This window comes from Bos grunniens, chromosome 13, assembly GCF_055505025.1.
Source record: "Bos grunniens cultivar Pamir isolate PY7600 chromosome 13, Bosgru_T2T1.0, whole genome shotgun sequence".
Taxonomy (NCBI): Eukaryota; Metazoa; Chordata; class Mammalia; order Artiodactyla; family Bovidae; genus Bos; species Bos grunniens.
The window spans coordinates 71,630,133-71,650,088 of NC_141177.1; the positions used below are offsets into that span (position 1 = coordinate 71,630,133).

The 19,956-nt window shown below is 36.5% G+C and overlaps 1 protein-coding gene across 2 annotated transcripts in view; it reads right to left on the bottom strand.

The window, feature by feature from the left end:
* The window catches only part of UPF2 (UPF2 regulator of nonsense mediated mRNA decay), a 96,272-nt gene that overhangs the window by 51,424 nt on the left and 24,892 nt on the right, over positions 1–19,956 (bottom strand). For both annotated transcript variants that reach the window (XM_086334921.1, XM_086334920.1), the window contains exons 8-9: positions 18,192–18,277; positions 4,310–4,418 (exon numbers count right to left, since the gene is read on the bottom strand). In XM_086334921.1, the coding sequence (XP_086191047.1) occupies positions 4,310–4,418; positions 18,192–18,277 (195 nt within the window). The remainder of the gene's footprint in view (positions 1–4,309; positions 4,419–18,191; positions 18,278–19,956) is intronic.

Here is a 19,956-nt window from a genome sequence, read left to right on the forward strand (position 1 = left end):
ATACAAAAGTAAGAACCTCCAAGGCCTATCATTCATTATTCCCCTAAAGGAAGAACTCTTTGCCCCAAACTGGCCCCTCAATAACTTCACCTAAATATTGTAAGAAAGAAAGAAAGTGAAAGTGAAGTCGCTCAGTAGTGTCTGACTCTTTGCGACCCCATGGACTATAGCCTACCATGCTCCTCCATCCATGGGATATAGGATTTTCCAGGCAAGAGTACTGGAGTGGGTTGCCATTTCCTTCCTCCATAATTAGCTTATTTGTTTTACACAAACATTCAATCATTCAACTAATATTTTGGAAAATCTACTATACACTAAACACTAAGTAGGCACTGGGTTTATAAATAAATAAATCTGCCTTCAAAGAAAATTTATATTATTCTAGGGACTATTGATTGCCAAAGTAGGGAGGATAAGACTCTTGATCTACTGGGGTGGTGGGGATCAAACTTCTACTTAGGTTTTTGGTTTTTATCTCATACTTTAAAGTTACCTTTGTATGTTTTATGATATACATAAAATATCTGACAGAATTAAAAATGCATATAACTTATAAATAAATATGCCTATACTGGGATATGTGGTCAACTTATTTTACCAAGAGAGAGGTTTGATCCAAAAAGTTAAAAAACCAGATTTCAAAAATGTTGAAGAGTGAGGGCGATTATGTCTGTATTTAAGTAAAAGTTGTCTTCTCCATTATTAAAGAAGCAGCCCTTGCTAAAAATATGGAGAACACAGAAAACTAGAAAGGAAAAGAATTTCTCATAAGTCCACTATCTAACAGCCACTGTTAATACACTGATATATACTTTTTTCTATTGGTTACTTTCTAAGTATTTTAACATAACTGTAAATTTATTATGTTTAAGACTTTAGAGCTTGCTTTTTCTCCCCCGGAAGTACTTTATATATGATTTGAAAACTTTTTGGTAAATAAGACTTTCAATGGCTCTATATCATTTCAGCATTGTGATTATACAACCATTTTCTTAATCAATTGTTGGGCTTCTAGATTATTTTCCTTTTTTCCCCTATTACAATTCATGATGTGAATAAAGCTTTTGGGGTACTCAGTATCATTTGCTTAGAACAGATTCTCAGAGTTGTCTACTGTATGAATACCTCCAATGATCTTGAAACATACTGCCAAATTCCTTTCTTCAAATTCCAATCTCAAGTATATGTGAATGGTTTCTATTACCTTCACTAACCAATTAGTCAAATTAGCAAACGTGTTGTTTTAACTAGAATTTCTTTGACTACCAGATAAGAGTTTATACAGTTGTGCCAACCAGCATTTTTTCTCAGGTGAGGTTCTTAAGCAAGAAGCAAATAGGATCAGATTGTGACAATATGTTACAGCTAGAGAGAAGGCAGAGATGGCGAACCTGGTTACACAGCTATTCTAGTTCAAGCTACAGAGAGTGAAAGACAGTGGCACTGGGACTGAAGGACAGACACTATCCTAAGGACGTGTTTTAGAAGGTATTATCAATAGAATTTGGCAAACACGGGTTCCTGAATGTCAGAGGGGCAAAAGTAGAGCTATTTCCCTTGGTGATTATATAAACTATATTGCAAATTTACAGGAAGAATACAGAAGTTTGTAAGAGGAAGGGAAAGACAGATATTTTTTAAAAGAAAATGAGTTTGTCTTATGGATGTATTTAGCTAAAAGTACATGACAACTTATTAAGTACCAGGAGAGAGGCTCTGGTAAGACACAGGTACGTGAGGCTGCTGGGAAATAGATACCAACCAAACCCCGGGGAAACTGCATTCTGTCAAAAAGGAGTGTGGAGGAAGAATACTACCACATAAACTCAGCTGGAAAAAAGAGCAAGGGGATACTGAGGAAAGTAGTCAGAAGTGAAAAGCAGGAGAGCGTGGTTCATAAAAGGGGTCATTATTATTATAAGGACATCTGTGTCTGGGCACCGTGTGATGAGCTTTGTAAGCATTATCTCATTTAATCACTGAGAACAATCCTATTTTAAAAGATAAAATTATCTCATTTAATAAAAGGAAACCGGGGTACGGAGCATTTAAGTAACTTGGCCATTGTGATGGAGCCACAGTGATAGTCAGAATCCTCAGGGACATCAACTAGGATGAGGTGCTTAGGAGAGCAGTGAAGGTTTCTGCCAGGGCACTATGATGGGAAACAAAGAGCAACTGTCAGAAGTGAGAGAGACAAGTATACTCTACAGCACTCGAATAAGAAGGAAATTAAAGAGGATGGGGAGGGGTGCAGGTGTGTAAAAATTCTTGTTTATACCTTAAAGATAGGACAGTGCTGAGCACATTTACTGCCTGATAAAAAGTCAATGGAAAGTCTGCAGATCTGAGGGTGGGAAAGGCTGGATCAAGAAGCAGCAGAGGTGATGGAAGACACCAAGTGCCCTGCTCCTCTCCCCTGAGAGCAGCGTCTCCCAAATACTCTCTGGAATCCTGATACTCTCCTCCTTGTACTGAAACCTTACAACAGTAACAAACATGCCATTTCCCTCAACTCTCACCCCAATTTTCAAAGATGGGACAGAAATACACAAGAACAGAATTTTCGTAATTTTAGGTTTCTCACCAAAAGCACTAATCATGTGTGGTCCAGCAACTTGTATTTTGTTTGGCTGTAGCTTTGGTGGAGGGGTATGTGTATGTAACTTATACAATATTGTCATACTGCTGCTGCTGCTGCTAAGTCACTTCAGTCGTGTCCGACTCTGTGCGACCCCACAGATGGCAGCCCAGCAGGCTCCCCCGTCCCTGGGATTCTCCAGGCAAGAACACTGGAGTGGGTTGCCATTTCCTTCTCCAATGCATGAAAGTGAAAAGTGAAAAGGAAGTCGCTCAGTCGTGTGTGACTCTTGGTGACCCCATGGGCTGCAGCCTACCAGGCTCCTCCATCCATGGGATTTTCCAGGCAAGAGTACTGGAGTGGGGTGCCATTGCCTTCTTCAATATTGTCACACTGTCTGCTAGTAAAACACTGTCTTGTCTGTATCTGCCTGATGGGATATCAACTATATGCCTTCAGGCCCATCTGCCCCTAAACTAGTAGCATTTATCAAAATGTGTCTTTCGAGTGTATAGTCAGCCCCTTCCAGGAGGTTCACAGTGCTCATTATCCTATTAAAGCATTGAGAATTCTTACCATAAAGCAAAAGCAAAATGGTTTGACTTTCTTGATCTCAGTGTTTCCAAACTTTTCTAGACACAGAAACCTGTCCTTGTGTAGTAGTATCCACAAATGTCTGAAATACACTTCAGCAGAAAAGCTGGTTCGGAAAAATTTACCTACAAATCTCATACTAACAGATTAACACCTATGGCAAGAAGCCTTCAGAGACCACCTACCTCCACAGAGAATTTGCCTCCTCTAGACTCAAGGCACTGAGTCTCCAACAATTCATTTGGCAAGTAAGGATGCATTTCCTTATAACATCAATATACATTTAGGGTTTAATTTTTTATTCCACTCTTGCTTTTGTATTTATGCCTTATCTTTCTAATTATATCATGACAGTCCTGACCTTAAGAATTATTTCTGTTCTGGTGCTCAGCCCTACTACTGATGTGGTCAGAGTGAGTGTAATAAAGTACATATTGAGCACAGCAAACACTTATGTGCATTCCAAGCAACTTGCTATATAAAGCTAAATTTTACAAACACAATTTTTCTACTGGCATTTCAGGTCTTTTCAAATTCTACCAATGTTCATTTTGTCACCCCTAAGATATCATTTTATTTCTTTCAAGCCAAGATGATGGGGTAACATGGGTCTGGGAGAACCACTCACAGACACTCTATTAAGAATCTTTAAGGTAAAGATTTTTAAGGCAAGAATCAATAAAAACATGGTCTATGACCGCATTCACTGAGATCAAAACTTCATGTGCCCCAAACACAGGACCCAACACCTGGAGGCATCCTACTGGCACTGTGCCCTGAATCACGGCCAACCCTGTTTCTTCTGGTGACCCCAAGGAGGCCTGCTGGCTCTCCTGACCTTGGAGAATGGTTTTACTTTACAAAAGCAAAGAGTACAGTACCTACAATGGGAAAACAAGGTAGCAGCAGCCACTCATCTCCAACTGGAATAGCATTTATAAAATTCAAGTGTTGCTGAATAGATTCACATTTTAAAAATTCAGAAGTCCATACATTCTGAACTGTTATACCACTATCAGATTTCAAAATGTGCTTACCAATAAAATAATCATATTCTTAAACTAAAGAATCCCCACTCATCTTATAAGTATATATATATAAAAAACATAAAATAAATGCTTAAATACATACATGAAATCTGAAATCCCCCCTCAGCATGGAACAAAGATCCTCTGCTACATCAGACATGCAGGGATGCAATGTAGCAACCAATCTTGCATAAAATGGTAGCAAATCCAACCTGCAAAAGTTATATGTGATATGTATAAAAAGCACACCAGAAATAACTCATTTTAAAATAATTTAAACTTTCTCAGATATAGTCACACATTAAAAGATTATAAAAACTAGTAATCATACAGACATGCCCATTGATTGCCATCATAATGAAGTATTTGGAAATCCAATTCAATTTGCCTTGTGAAAGTTTATTAATCATCTGGTATTTTCCATTCAGTGCAATTATCGCACATCTGCAAATTTCATCAAGTATACAATTTTGATAAAATATGAAATAGCAGAGAAAACATTGCTTAAAATTTTAATCACACAATACTGGGAAGATAAACATAAAGATAACTTAAAAAGAACAAAACAATCCTTTTAAAGCATTTCCTTCATTTATCCATGAAGAAGTTATTTAGAAGCCTCAAAGTAAAGTAAAAGGGTTAACCAATAACCAAAAGAGTATCTAAGAAGTCAAAAAAAATCACAAAACCTATACACTAACTTATTTTACCCATTATAAAGTCCACTTGGACTCTCACATGGGGCTGACCTACCCTTTCTCTAGACAACTAGTGCAAATATGCATTGCTGCCACCCACTTTCATCATCAGAGCACTTTCTTGCCAAATTTGGATACAACTCCAGGATTCAGCACTCCAGATGGCCAATACTAATTAGAATCAACACACAAACTAAAAATTTATTTTCCATTCCTGCCACACATTACTTTATAAAACTCGATTATCCAATGAGTCAACACTCAGCAGATCAGACTCTGAAAATGAGAAGTCATGAGGAAAAAAAAGCAGCAAGTAATGGGAGCTAACAGTGAGGAAGGAAGCAAAAAACTAGAAAAATTCAAAACAAGAGCTCAAAAACTACAACCCAAAGCCATTTAGAACAGACAGAAATAATTCTACAAGTCTTACACATCTTTGAATATATCATTATACTACAGAACCATAAAAATGGTTTATCATTAGAGAAAACTCTGCCTACCATGAAAGACTTAAATTAGATCTGGAAAACTCCCAGTGTGGATCGATATAAGCCTTAGCTGAGAGAAGGGACATGGTGAGGAAGGAAGAATGGAGATAAACTTGAAAGGTGGAGTTAAGGGAAGGAAAGTACTCGGAGCCTCAAACACTTCGTATTCCTCTTTGACCATCACAATTCTTTAAATTATCATTTATTTTTTCTTATGAACGTGCCAGGCCCTGTCCTAGGCATCTGATATCCATTATTTATCTTGTTGATCCTAATAACCATAATCACCACTTCAGAAATAAGGCTACAGATGCTGAGAAGTCAAGAATATGGTGCCTCCATAGTAGTACTTCAATATATTTTAAATTTATTCTATCCTTCTTTATGGATTCCCTTGTAGCTCAGCTGGTAAAGAATCTGCCTGCAATGCGGGAGACCTGGGTTCAATCTCTGGGTTGGGAAGATCCCCTGGAGATGGGAAAGGCTATCCACTCCAGTATTCTGGCCTGGAGAATTCCATGGATGGGTCACAGAGAGTCAACTATAACTGAGTGACATTCACTTCACTTTGTCCTTCTTTAAAGAAATGAAAAGCATAATCCACTCTGTAAAGAACTGAGATATCCTATAAAACACTCTTACAAATTTGTAATAATTTTCTTAACATCTGCTAGTACCAAAAAAAAAAAAAATGCCTGGGGCAACTGCAGACTTCATTTTCAAGCATAATAGATGGATCCATACTAATATCAAATTTACTTTCTAAATTTTCAAACTTCAGTTAGAATATTACATTTTAATATATTGCTATTATATTTTAGTTACAATGTTGGTTTTCTTGTATTCCCTTTAGTAACAAATACTTTTTTTCCCTTCAGTTCATGATCAATTACAAATATAGGACTTTAAATCTGTGCCCAAGTTCTACCTCTCCCAACTGCCACAGTGCAGGTCAGAAAAATTAAGACTCAAAAATTAAGGTCATGGGATAACAAAGAGTTATGCACTGGGAGTTGAGAGGCTCAGGTTCTAATTCTCCCATACAGTACCTCTGTGATCTCAAGAACTGACCTGACCTCATCTCCTACTAGTCTCTCCAGTCTCACCGGACTCCCACTAATCCTCAGAGCCTCAGTACTGGCTGTTTTCAGCAGCTGGAGTCTACTTTTCCCAAACACCTCTGCCACATACTCCCTCACACAGGTCAAGTCTTAGTTCCAATGACACCCCCTCCATGAGACCCGTTCTGAATATGCCACTGAAACTGCAAATCCATCCCACTCCCATCTCCTTATCCCACACTGTTTTTTTAAAAATAAAATTTATCACTTTCCAACATACACAGTTTACTTACTTGTTACGTTTGTTGTCTGTCACCCTTCCCACTAGAATGTAAGCTCCATGGGAAGCAGTTTGTCAGCACTCAAAACAGTATGTGGAATATCGTAAGTGCTCGATAGATACATCTTAGATAAATACTGTTACCTCTTATTCTAAAATATTCTACAACACCTTTAGAAAATATCATCCTATTTCTCTAAGAATAATATTAAATTGATCAAGTTTTATATTTTATCAATGAAGAGCTTATCAAATATCTTTTATGCATTTAGTGGGGTAATCATATAGTTTATTGTCCCTGCTGTTATACATATTAATAAATTTCCTATTTAAAGTATCTTTTCATTACTAAGATTAATTCTCTTTGATCATGCTGAATTTTTATCTTTAATATACTAGTAAATATGATTTGTTAGTGTTTTACTTAGAATTTTTGTTTCGACACTTAAAAGTGAGACTGACCCATACTTTTGATTTCCATGCTCTTTTTTTGTTGTTGGTAAGATTTTGCCTATTTTTCCATATTTTTTTCTTTCCTATGTTCTGGCAAAAATGATAGAGCAGAGAAATTACTCTGGTAACTTTTTACATTTTCTTCCATAATCACTGGTCTATTTAATTTTGTGTTGAATTGATTTTGAAAATGTTTATGTTTTACAAAAAATTACCTGTTTTACTGAGGTTTTCAAGTGGTTTTTAAACATTTCTAGCATTATCAGCTGGCTTATTCTTAAAGTTTTTATTGTTTTTTATATTTGCTAAATAGTTCTCTATTTGGATTTTTTTTTAAGAACTAGCTTCTGAGTTTACAAAATCAATTCTTGGTTGTCTTTTTCAATGTATTTTTCAATAAAATTTGAGATTATAACATGTAGCATCAAAACCTAACTGAAGTATGTCATCTTTTTTCTTCTTTTCTTGGGCAAGTCATCTATAGTTTGCTGCATTATTTTCTTCTTCCAGTTAGTTCAATCTACTTCAAAGGTTTTTTCCAACCCTAAAAGAAAGACGGATAGACCATCCATTTTAAAGTAAAGCAGCCTGGCCTTACCTGGTGGCTCAGTGGTAAAGACTATACCTGCCAGTGCAGGAGACAAAGGTTCGATCCCTGGTCCAGGAATATCCCACATCCCATGAACAACAGAGCCTATGCTCTAGAACCCAGGAGTTGCAACTACCGAACCCCATGTGCACTCAAGCCAATGCTCTGCAATAAGAGAAGCCACTCCAAGGAGAAGCCTGCACAGCACAACTAGAGAGCAACCCTCACCAACTACAGAGAGTCCACACAGCAACAAAGACCCAGCACAACCAAAAATATAAATAAAATCATATATATATTTTTAAAAAGTAAAGCAGCTTTTGCTATCCACAGAGACTCACATCATTAAACTACTAACACAGGTCAGTGCTTTCAGGTTCAACAGGAACTTAAAAATTAGTTTAAGGAACCACTGCTGTTGCTGCTAATTCGCTTCAGTCGTGTCCGACTCTGTGCAACCCCATAGATGGCAGCCCACCAGGCTCCCCCATCCCTGGGATTCTCCAGGCAAGAACACTGGAGTGGGCTGCCATTTCCTTCTGCAATGCAGTAAAGTGAAAAGTGAAAGTGAAGTCGCTCAGTTGTGTTTGACTCTTAGTGACCTCAGGGACTGCAGCCCACCAGGCTCCTCTGTCCATGGGATTTTCCAGGCAAGAGTACTGGAGTGGGTTGCCATTGCCTTCTCCTTAAGGAACCGCGAGAAGATCTTCACTCTTTTAATTATACCTTTCCAAGTAGTCAGTAACTCTAGTTTTTGTTTCTTTTGGAGAATCCTCTACTCCTAGTAAATTCACCAAATCCTTTTCAAACCAAGAAGCTCCTAGTTCCTCTTTTACCACTATACTTTTTACAATTAAATGAACAGTTGATACTAAAAGTCATCTTGCCCCATTTAAACCTTTAAGTTCTGTGAATATTCATTACTTCACAAAGTAAGATCCCTTATGCTGTATATAATGTAAGAAATTACATACTTTTCAACATTCATAACTATTTAAGTAAAGTCTTCTGACTTTTTCACTTTCCTACAAATGCAAGCTCAAAGGGAATGGAGTGCTAAATGCTGTACCAATCACATAAATGTTATAAGACACTTCAGCAATATAAAAAGCAAATTTCTGCATTAAATTTTAAGCTAAATATATTTTATTTAACCTTTCTGAAAGTGAACTAGAAAATAAACTTAGATCCTTCCTTTGAAAACTGAATTTTATAATCTTCTGAGTGATAAATATTTTTACCAGCAGTTAATGAGTGAACAATTTAAAAAGAATATTTCTTTCTTAAACAATAATAAAACCTTGCTTATACTTTCAAGCTCTCCCAAATCACACATTTAAGTACCCTACAAGCAGTTAATGATCATCAAGTAAGTAAACATCTAGTCACTAACTACAGGTAAAAACAAGAAAGCAGAATTACACGGTTTTGTTCCTGAGCGGGGCGGGGGGGCAGGGAAGTCTTAAAGGTTTTTAACTTCATAATCTATCAGGTTTTTAGCTGTTTTCTCTTTAAAATCTAAATGATTTAACTGTTGAAAGCTATTATATTTCTGTGCTCAAAAATGCCTGGAAAAAAATTAATGTGAAAGAACCCTGTTACTGCTTATTTGAAGAATACAAAGGTTTTTCTTCATAGAAAACACTAAAGCAGATGATGATTCAAAAGGGACAAAACAAAAAAAAATTAGATCATTTACTCTGAAACAGACAAGCAAATGCCAGGTAACTTTTCCCACAACGTTCATGCTCCTCATGCAACAGTGCCATCAAGTGGTACAGTGCTAACAGAGTTCCCAAAACTCAGTTTCTCATTCTTAGCAAGGGGAGCTTCAATTAGAAACTCTCTCCCCAAAATTCCAGCAAATGCTCCTACAAGCTGGATCAGGAAAAGCTAAGACTGAAGTGAAGCACTTCACTGGTGAATAGTGTTCTGTCTATATTAATATAAACAGACTCTGAACATCCACCCATCTGCTAAAACATGATAAAATCCACAGGTCTTCAAAGTCATGAAAACCAATACCAGGTTCATCTATTTTCAAAATGAAGAACTAAGAGATGCTTAGGAACGTTCCCTGATTCCGGCTGACTTCATACCTGAAAGTTCACTTAGGTGAGGGAGCCTTGGGGGGGGCTAGGAGTGTTTTCTACCTTGATCTAGGTGTGGATATACACATAATACTTAAGATGTAAACACTTTATGCCTTACGGTCCAGCAATCCCACTGCTGGGCATATATCCAGACAAAACTATAATTTAAAAAGATACTGCACCCCTATTTCATACAGCAGCACTATTTATAATAGCCAAGACATGGAAACAACGTAAGTGTCCATCAACAGGTGAATGGATAAATAAAGTAGTATAATGGAATACTACTCAGTCATTAAAAGTGAAATAATGCCATTCGCGGCAACATGGATGGACCTAGAGATCATCATACTAAGTAAAGTAAGGCAGGAGAAACAGAAATACCGTGATACCATACGCAGAACCTAAAAGATGACACAAACAAATGTATCTAAGGAACTGAAAGAGACTCACAGACAGAGAGAATAGATCTGTGGGTGCCAAAGGCACGGTCAGGCAGCGGAGGGGAGGATTGGGAGCTTGAGATTAGCAGACACAAACTAGTATATACGTGATGGATAAACAACAAGGGCCTACTCAACAGCACAGGGATATTCAATATTCTCTGATAAACCAAAATGGCAAAGAATATGAAGAGGAATATATATGACTGAGTCACTTTGCTATAGAGCAGAAATTAATGCTGGAAATCAACTACACTTTAATAAAATTTTAAAACAAGATATTAGCACTTTGTGTGAAATTTCAATTAAATGTGTAGACAGTTATACTACAAATTAACTATAGAACAATATGTAAATATATAATTAAAGGGATTGCTATAGATTTCATTTCAGTGGATTCATTCAAATTAACGGGCTAAGAGGTACAGTCCAGCCTTTTCAAAAAAAATTTAACCACTATTTATTTAATGAAGGAAGAACACAAATGAAAATTAAACCAGTGCTTCAGATCAGACCTTGAAGAACTGTAAGATGGAATAAATCAATCTTTAAAACTTTTGTCCTTCAAATGATACTAAGAAAGTGAAAGACAACTCACAGAATGAAAGAAACCATCTACAAATTATATCCCATAAGGGATATGTACAAAAAATATACAAAGAACTCGTTACAATAAAAAGACGAATAATACAATTTAAAAGGATTTGAATAACTTTCCAAAGAAGACAGACAAATGGCCAATAAGCACATGAAAAAATGCTCACAATCATTAGCCATTAGGGAAATGCAAACAAAACCACAATGAGATAAATTTCACTTCACACTAAGACAGCTAAAAGCAAAACAGCAACAGTAACAAGTATTGGTGAGGATATGGAGAAACTGCAACATTCATACATTGCTACTGGGAATGAAAAATGGTGCAACCATTGTGACAAACAGTTCAGCAGTTACTAAAAATATTAAACATACATTTACCCTGTAACACAACAAGTCCACTCATAGATATATACCCAAGAGAACTGAAAACGTATGTTCACACAAAAACTTGTATAGAGTCACAACAACACACTCACAATAGCTAAAAAGTGAAAACTGCTTAAACGTCCATCAACTGACAAATGGGTAAACAAAATGTGGTAGAGCTCTACGATGAAATACTATTCAGTCTTCCTTTTTAATACGTTATGACAAGACCTTTTAGAACTAACACCCAAAAAAGATGTCCTTTTCATTATAGGGGACTGGAATGCAAAAGTAGGAAGTCAAGAAACACCTGGAGTAACAGGCAAATTTGGCCTTGGAATACGGAATGAAGCAGGGCAAAGACTGATAGAGTTTTGCCAAGAAAATGCACTGGTCACAACAAACACCCTCTTCCAACAACACAAGAGAAGACTCTATACATGGACATCACCAGATGGTCAACACTGAAATCAGATTGATTATATTCTTTGCAGCCAAAGATGGAGAAGCTCTATACAGTCAGCAAAAACAAGACCAGGAGCTGACTGTGGCTCAGACCATGAACTCCTTATTGACAAATTCAGACTTAAACTGAAGAAGTAGGGAAAACCACTAGACCATTTAGGTATGACCTAAATCAAATCCCTTATGATTATACAGTGGAAGTGAGAAATAGATTTAAGGGTCTAGATCTGATAGATAGAGTGCCTGATGAACTATGGAATGAGGTTCGTGACATTGTACAGGAGACAGGGATCAAGACCATCCCCGTGGAAAAGAAATGCAAAAAAGCAAAATGGCCGTCTGGGGAGGCCTTACAAATAGCTGTGAAAAGAAGAGAAGTGAAAAGCAAAGGAGAAAAGGAAAGATATAAACATCTGAATGCAGAGTTCCAAAGAATAGCAAGAAGAGCTAAGAAAGCCTTCTTCAGCGATCAATGCAAAGAAATAGAGGAAAACAACAGAATGGGAAAGACTAGGGATCTCTTCAAGAAAATCAGAGATACCAAAGGAACATTTCATGCAAAGATGGGCTCGATAAAGGACAGAAATGGTATGGACCTAACAGAAGCTGAAGATATTAAGAAGAGATGGCAAGAATACACAGAAGAACTGTACAAAAAAGATCTTCACAACCCAGATAATCATGATGGTGTGATCACTGACCTAGAGCCATACATCCTGGAATGTGAAGTCAAGTGGGCCTTAGAAAGCATCACTACGAACAAAGCTAGTGGAGGTGATGGAATTCCAGTTGAGCTATTCTAAATCCTGACAGATGATGCTGTGAAAGTGCTGCACTCAATATGCCAGCAAATTTGGAAAACTCAGCAGTGGCCACAGGACTGGAAAAGGTCACTTTTCATTCCAATCCCAAAGAAAGGCAATGCCAAAGAATGCTCAAACTACCACACAATTGCACTCATCTCACACGCTAGTAAAGTGAGGCTCAAAATTCTCCAAGCCAGGCTTCAGCAATATGTGAACTGTGAACTTCCTGATGTTCAAGCTGGTTTTAGAAAAGGCAGAGGAACCAGAGATCAAATTGCCAACATCCGCTGGATCATGGAAAAAGCAAGAGAGTTCCAGAAAAACATCTATTTCTGCTTTATTGACTATGCCAAAGCCTTTGACTGTGTGGATCACAATAAACTGTGGAAAATTCTGAAAGAGATGGGAATACCAGAACACCTGACCTGCCTCTTGAGAAATCTGTATGCAGGTCAGGAAGCAACAGTTAGAACTAGACATGGAACAACAGACTGGTTCCAAATAGGAAAAGGAGTTCGTCAAGGCTGTATACTGTCACCCTGTTTATTTAACTTATATGCAGAGTACATCATGAGAAACGCTGGACTGGAAGAAACACAAGCTGGAATCAAGATTGCCAGGAGAAATATCAATAACCTCAGATATGCAGATAACACCACCCTTATGGCAGAAAGTGAAAAGGAAATAAAAAGCCTCTTGATGAAAGTCAAAGTGGAGAGTGAAAAAGTTGGCTTAAAGCTCAACATTCAGAAAACGAAGATCATGGCATCCGGTCCCACCACTTCATGGGAAATAGACGGGGAAACAGTGGAAACAGTGTCAGACTTTATTTTTCTGGGCTCCAAAATCACTACAGATAGTGACTGCAGCCGTGAAATTAAAAGACGCTTACTCCTTGGAAGGAAAGTTATGACCAACCTAGAGAGCATATTGAAAAGCAGAGACATTACTTTGCCAACAAAGGTTCGTCTAGTCAAGGCTATGGTTTTTCCTGTGGTCATGTATGGATGTGAGAGTTGGACTGTGAAGAAGGCTGAGCGCCGAAGAATCGATGCTTTTGAACCGTGGTGTTTGAGAAGACTCTGGAGAGTCCCTTGGACTGCAAGGAGATCCAACCAGTCCATTCTGAAGGAGATCAGCCCTGGGATTTCTTTGGAAGGAATGATGCTAAAGCTGAAACTCCAGTACTTTGGCCACCTCATGTGAAGAGTTGACTCATTGGAAAAGACTCTGATGCTGGGAGGGATTGGGGGCAGGAGGAGAAGGGGACGACGGAGGATGAGATGGCTGGATGGCATCACTGACTCGATGGACGTGAGTCTCGGTGAACTCCGGGAGTTGGTGATGGACAGGGAGGCCTGGCGATTCATGGGGTCGCAAAGAGTCGGACACGACTGAGCGACTGATCTGATCTGATGACGTGGATGAACCATGAAAACATCATTCTAAGACAAAGAAGTGAGGTGCAAAAGGCCACAGATTTTATGATTTCACTTACAAGAAATACCTAGAATAGGTAAATCCATAGAAACTGAAAGGAGATTAGTGGTTTCTTAGGACAGGGGAGAGAATGGGGAGGTGAGAAATGGAACTGCTTGCTAAAGGATGTAAGGTTTCTTTTAGGGGGACGAAAATCTCTTAAAATTTTATTATTGTGATAGTTAAATATATTCAAAAGACTAAACTGTATATACTTTATAGTGGTGAACTGCATTGGTAAACTGTTATGAGAATTATATCCCAATAAAGCTGGTTGCTGTTATTTTTTAAACTAAAAAAAATAATAATAATAACTATGAAGACGTTCTTAAGATTTATTTAGTTTAGTGCTTCCTTAACCAAACTATACACACAAGGTAAGGCAGCTAAATTCTCTATCACATATACACACATATAAAACCTTTGGGTCCTCATAGGCACTCAAGTAACTATTAAATAATTCATTCTGTTTTTTTTTGGTCAACTCAGACTAGACGGACTAAACAGACAAAGAGGGACTCCTGGCCATAGAGAAAAATAAAGACACTCACTAGGATTCACGTCCCTTACAGGAAGGGGAGGGAAATGCCACACAAAGAGGGAGGCACCCCCCCTTTCCCAAATATGTTTGAGAATGTTCATGAAAACTGACTGTGTAAGAGGCCACAAAGAAAATTTCAAAAACCTTCAAAAAGCAAAAATCACACAGTATTCTCTAATCACAGTACGATAAAAATATGAATTACTAACCAGGTCAGAAAATGAAGAATTTCTAGAAAACACAAAAATAGAAATCACATGTCAGAACTAACAGATACAGCTAAAACCAGGGTAAGAGGACAGCAATGTATTAAATGCCAAAAAAGGAACAAAATGAATGAAAGAAAACAAAAAAGAAGAAAATAAAGATAAAATCCAAAAATAATCAGTAGGAAAATAATAAAACAGTAGACTACATAGGTAATCTAGAAACTGGGTTTTTGTGTGCATGTGTGTGAAAAAAACTAAAATGAATAAACCACTAGCTAATAGAGAGGATGAAGAAAGGAAAAATACAAAAACAGGATTGTTTGTAACGGCAAAGACTGGAATGTCCAAAATGATTAAATATAGTACATTCATAAAAGTTAACTCCTCCTAAATTTAAAAGAAAATAACAATAGAAGTCTTTATTATTGATACGAAAAGATTTCCAAGCTATACTGTTAAGTGAAAATAGTAAAGTTTGGAAGAATAAGTACAGTAAGTGGCTCCTGTGTATACAACAGGAAATATAAGAATTTTGGCATGCTCCTGCATACGCAGAAGAAATTTTGGAAGGATACACAGTAATCAAGACAGTGGCTTCCTACTGGGAGCAGAGCAGACGCGGAGACACGGATAAGGACACTTTTTAGCACAAGGTTTTTCACGTAAGGGTTTTCAGTCCTATGAATGCATTCACTTATTTTTTAATAAAAATTTTAATTGCATATGATCAATATTAATTCATCAAATATTTTCAAGCACTTATGTGTACCAAACACTATACTTGATGTTGGGGATGTTCAAAATGAAAAGATCTGGTCCTCTTTTAAAGGCCCCATATTTTTAGTTTCATAGGAATACAGGCAGCAAACCAACATTGGGCTGTAACTAATACGCCTAATGTGATGTGCCAAATTCTTCATGTGTGAAGACATTATGTTGAAAGTCTATAAAAGAACACCTATATATACATAAGAAAAATAAGGATGGTTGTTCAGAGAAGATAACTCTTATCCTAAGACTTCAAGATTAAGTCAGAGGTTTTCAGTAAATAAAAACAGGATATCCCAGACAGAGCAGAAAGCAGGGGCCTGGAAGTAGAGAGCAAAGGGTATCCAAGAAATCATTACAGATCAGGATTTTGCAAGACGAAGAATAGCTAGAATGAAGACTGAAGAAGTTGAAAAGGGGCTCGGTAAGAAAGGGCATTAAATACCACATTACACAAGTTTATCACCTTCTGTCTGTGAGGCATTGTGCTCAGTGCTGGAAAAAAAGAAGTAAAACTGCCTCCCTCCTGCAACTTAGTCTAGACAACAATGTCCAGGGAAACCAAGAAAGAGGTTTCTGCAGTAGTCTGCTGTGTGACCTTTCCTGTCTCTGGCTCTGCACATAATGTTGCCTCTATCAGAAATGCTCTCGACATTTCCTCTCCTCATCCATTCCTCGCCTCGCTCATTCCTTTCTCAGGAATTGAATTAAATGACCCTTGTTCCAGGCAGCCTTCTCTGACTCCCGAGACTAAATCAATCAGTTCCTCTGTTATATACTCCAAAGCACGCTGGGATTCTTCTTGTCAACTGCTCTTAGAATTATCCTTCTTCCTCTCCAAACTGTAAGCTGCACGAATACAAGAGTTGAATCTGTCTTGTTCACTACTGTACCTCCAGCACTAATCACAGTATAGAGTAGATCCTTAGTGAATGAATAAATTTTAGAACATAATTTTAACATTTCCTGATCACTCAAGCTGACTATAAAAAACCTAAATATTTTTATATTTCAGGTATGTAAGACCAAGTGGTCTCTTCCTCATGGCTCCAAAAGGCCATGCATTTTAAGTACTTATATCTTTTTCTCTCCTCTCAGACCATCAACTGTCACTTCCTACTATTTTCAAGTCTGTTTCTAGCAGATTCCAACTACTTCTAGTTTGCACCTAACTGCTGAGCTAAGCAGATAAATCCAATAACAAAGAATGTAACTGGCCTAAGACCAAGTAAGAGTGTTTATATAGATATAGATATAGATATAGATTTTCAGTCTTCTCCATGGACAGGGGAGTGGGATGGAATGGGGATAGGAGGAGACAAGATGATCTCTTATAAACAAACTACTTAATATCACTGCATAATTCTTTTGTTAAAAAAGCCTTTTATTTTGGCTAAATTTGCTTCATTCTATACTAGAAGTTCAGATAATTGTTACTACGTGTTTATTCATTCATATGAACAATTGAAAAGAAAACTATGCAAGAAAACATTCCATTGCAAAGGTAAAAAAGAACCAGTTTAAAAAAATGGTCCAAAATATTAAGGCAAAAACTATTTGAAATTCTGAGTTTGAAAGTAGAATGTGTCTGACAGTCAAAAACCTTATAAGTAACTGGCAGTATTATTTTTTCAGTTGTTCATGAAATAACGGTGTACCTTGCAACTGATGGCACCTCAGATTTGATGAAATGTAGCATATAATTTTACATAATAAAAGTAATTCATCTAAGATTTTCTCAATTGGATAATTCTCAACTACTACTCACTACATTAGCACATCCTATCTCCCTTGCCCCACTAAAATGAAAAACCAAATGCTCATATTAAGGCTGCTGACAGGGATAAAAACCAATATAAATGAAAAAAGTAGTGATTTGTTTCACAGAGAAATGTTACCAATGAGAGACCAACAAATGAACCAAATTAAAATTTTGCTTAAGAAATCTTCAGTGAAATCCCACAGAATCTTTCTGGGGGAAGTATCTATATTAGCTATGATGTATGTAATCATTTTAATAGTTAACAAAATCCTTTAATTATTCCCTGTTGAATAAACGGAAATAGATCTTCTCAAAGTTCCTAAAGTCAACAACCTATGACCTGCTATGGTCACCTCCTAAAACATGTGGGTGAAGTAGGGGCTTTAACTTAGTTTAAGAGAGCATTAGAATTCCCTATCAGCATTATGAAACGGAATACACTTCTTGAATTACTAGCAGCATAATCACCAATGTGAGCTTCAAGTCCAAACCAGCATAAACACCAAAAAAACCTTGAGAATTTTCATTTAAACACAACACGTAAGAACTAGATAAAATCAATTTACTCTGATCTTTCTACAAAAAAAAATTCTCCAAAAAAAAAAAAATATACTATTTTTTCTCCTCAGAGGAGGTGTAAATAAATTGCTTCTAGCAATGATTAAGTTATTATTAAGTTCCTATTATTCTTAAAATAACAGGAAAGCATCAGAAGGAATATTAAATCAGGGAGAAGTAAGTTCTAGAAAATATGCTAACAACAATGATAATAACTTCCATTGACAAGGGATATTTTTCGAGAGATAATTATACAGGGGCTTAGCTCTTACAATCACTGCAGTGTAGAAACACTAAAAAATTACTCTTTTTCTTTTTAAACCTACCTTTGTCTGGGAACTATAAAGAGCGCCCGTACCAACTTCTTCCTATTTGCTTTCGTGTTCATGTTCATGCAAAAGTCCATCGCTGCCTAAAGGAGAAAAAGCAAACATTTTTCTTAAAAAAAAAAAAACAAAAACAACTCAATTTAGCTACTAAAACAGCATGCTAAAATGGATTCCTAATAGTTCCTAAACAGTTCACAATGGTTTTAAGACACTAGTATAACAAGGATATTCCAAACTTTAACAATCATCAAGCTTAAGCTCCTCTTTCCTTATATATCTCAAAACATATTTCACAAACTTATTAACTACAACCTAGTGCTAAAAACAGAACTTCCAGTGGGTAGATTGAAGACCTATGGTGACACATTTGGCAAATAACTGCATGAAATGTGCAACCCATGCTTTTGATCTCACAGATCAATATTAATATCAGGAAAGTTTTCTGATAGAAGTTACAAAGTAGCAAGAAGCCAGGAACCAAGAAAATTATTAATGCTAATAAGGATTAAAAAAGAATAAAGACAAACCAGGTAAGAGAGACAGATACAGATTATAACCAGAAAAATTTAAGAGTACGTGCTTCAATACTAACTAAAATGGTTTACTGTTGACAATCAGATATAGTAACAAACTAAAGAAACCACATCATAAGGACTATAATTGTTATTTAATATAGCAATCCACTCTTTTACATTTTAATAACAAAAATGTGTTCAATATTTTATCAATGTATCTAAAATCTAATATAAGTGTAGAAGAAAAGCTAGGAGAAGTCTATGCTCTGGGAAACCACTAGAAAACAAAATTATGAGTAACTGGTATTTTTTAAATACAGGTATATATATTATTTAAATATTAAAGATTTTCAATATATAGTTTATGAAAACAACATTTAAGATATATTTTAAAAAGAAAATAACTATTATCAAATAACTCTACTGGTATCACCAGTATTTTCCTTCTATAGTTTCACATAATTATTTTATCATTAATTTCTCAAACTTTAGGTAGGATCAAATACAAAGATTCTCTGGTGGCTCAGAGGGTAAAGAGTCTGCCGGCAATGTGTGAGACTCAGGTTCGATCCCTGGGTTGGGAAGATCCCCTGGAGAAGGAAATGGCAACCCACTCCAGTATTCTTGCCTGGAGAATCCCCATGGACAGAGGAGCCTGGTTGGACACAACTGAGCAATTTCACTTTTCTTTCTTTCTACAAAGATTCTCTGATTTCCCTATAAAGGATGTCAACTCTTCAGCGACACACTCACTGAAAAACCTTCCATTTGCTAAAAACTTTTGATGAAATAAAACACAATTAATGTTGATTAGATTCAAACTCAGTAAATGCACATTGAAAGTATTCACCAAGATTGAATTAGTTAAGAGTAAAACCAATTTAAACTTTTTCTTCTGCTTGTTAAGGGAGTATAATAAATTTTATTAAAATTATATTTTATAACATTAAAGCTTCTTACAGCTAATTAGAATAACAGCAGAAAAGCAGAAAGCACACTAAAATTCCTTCAAGTAATTCACCCACATGAAATACTAAAAAATTGTGGACTAGGATAATAAAAATCCCAAAGGTCATCCACTCAGAAAAAAGCTGGTTAACACTAGAAAATGTCACACACATACACACACACACACACACACATACACACCTCTCAAGTCAACATTTTTTGAAAAAGAAAAAGAAAAAACAAAGAAAAACATTTAATGGCTAATAATGGACCATGTTTCAACAAAAATTAGGAAACTG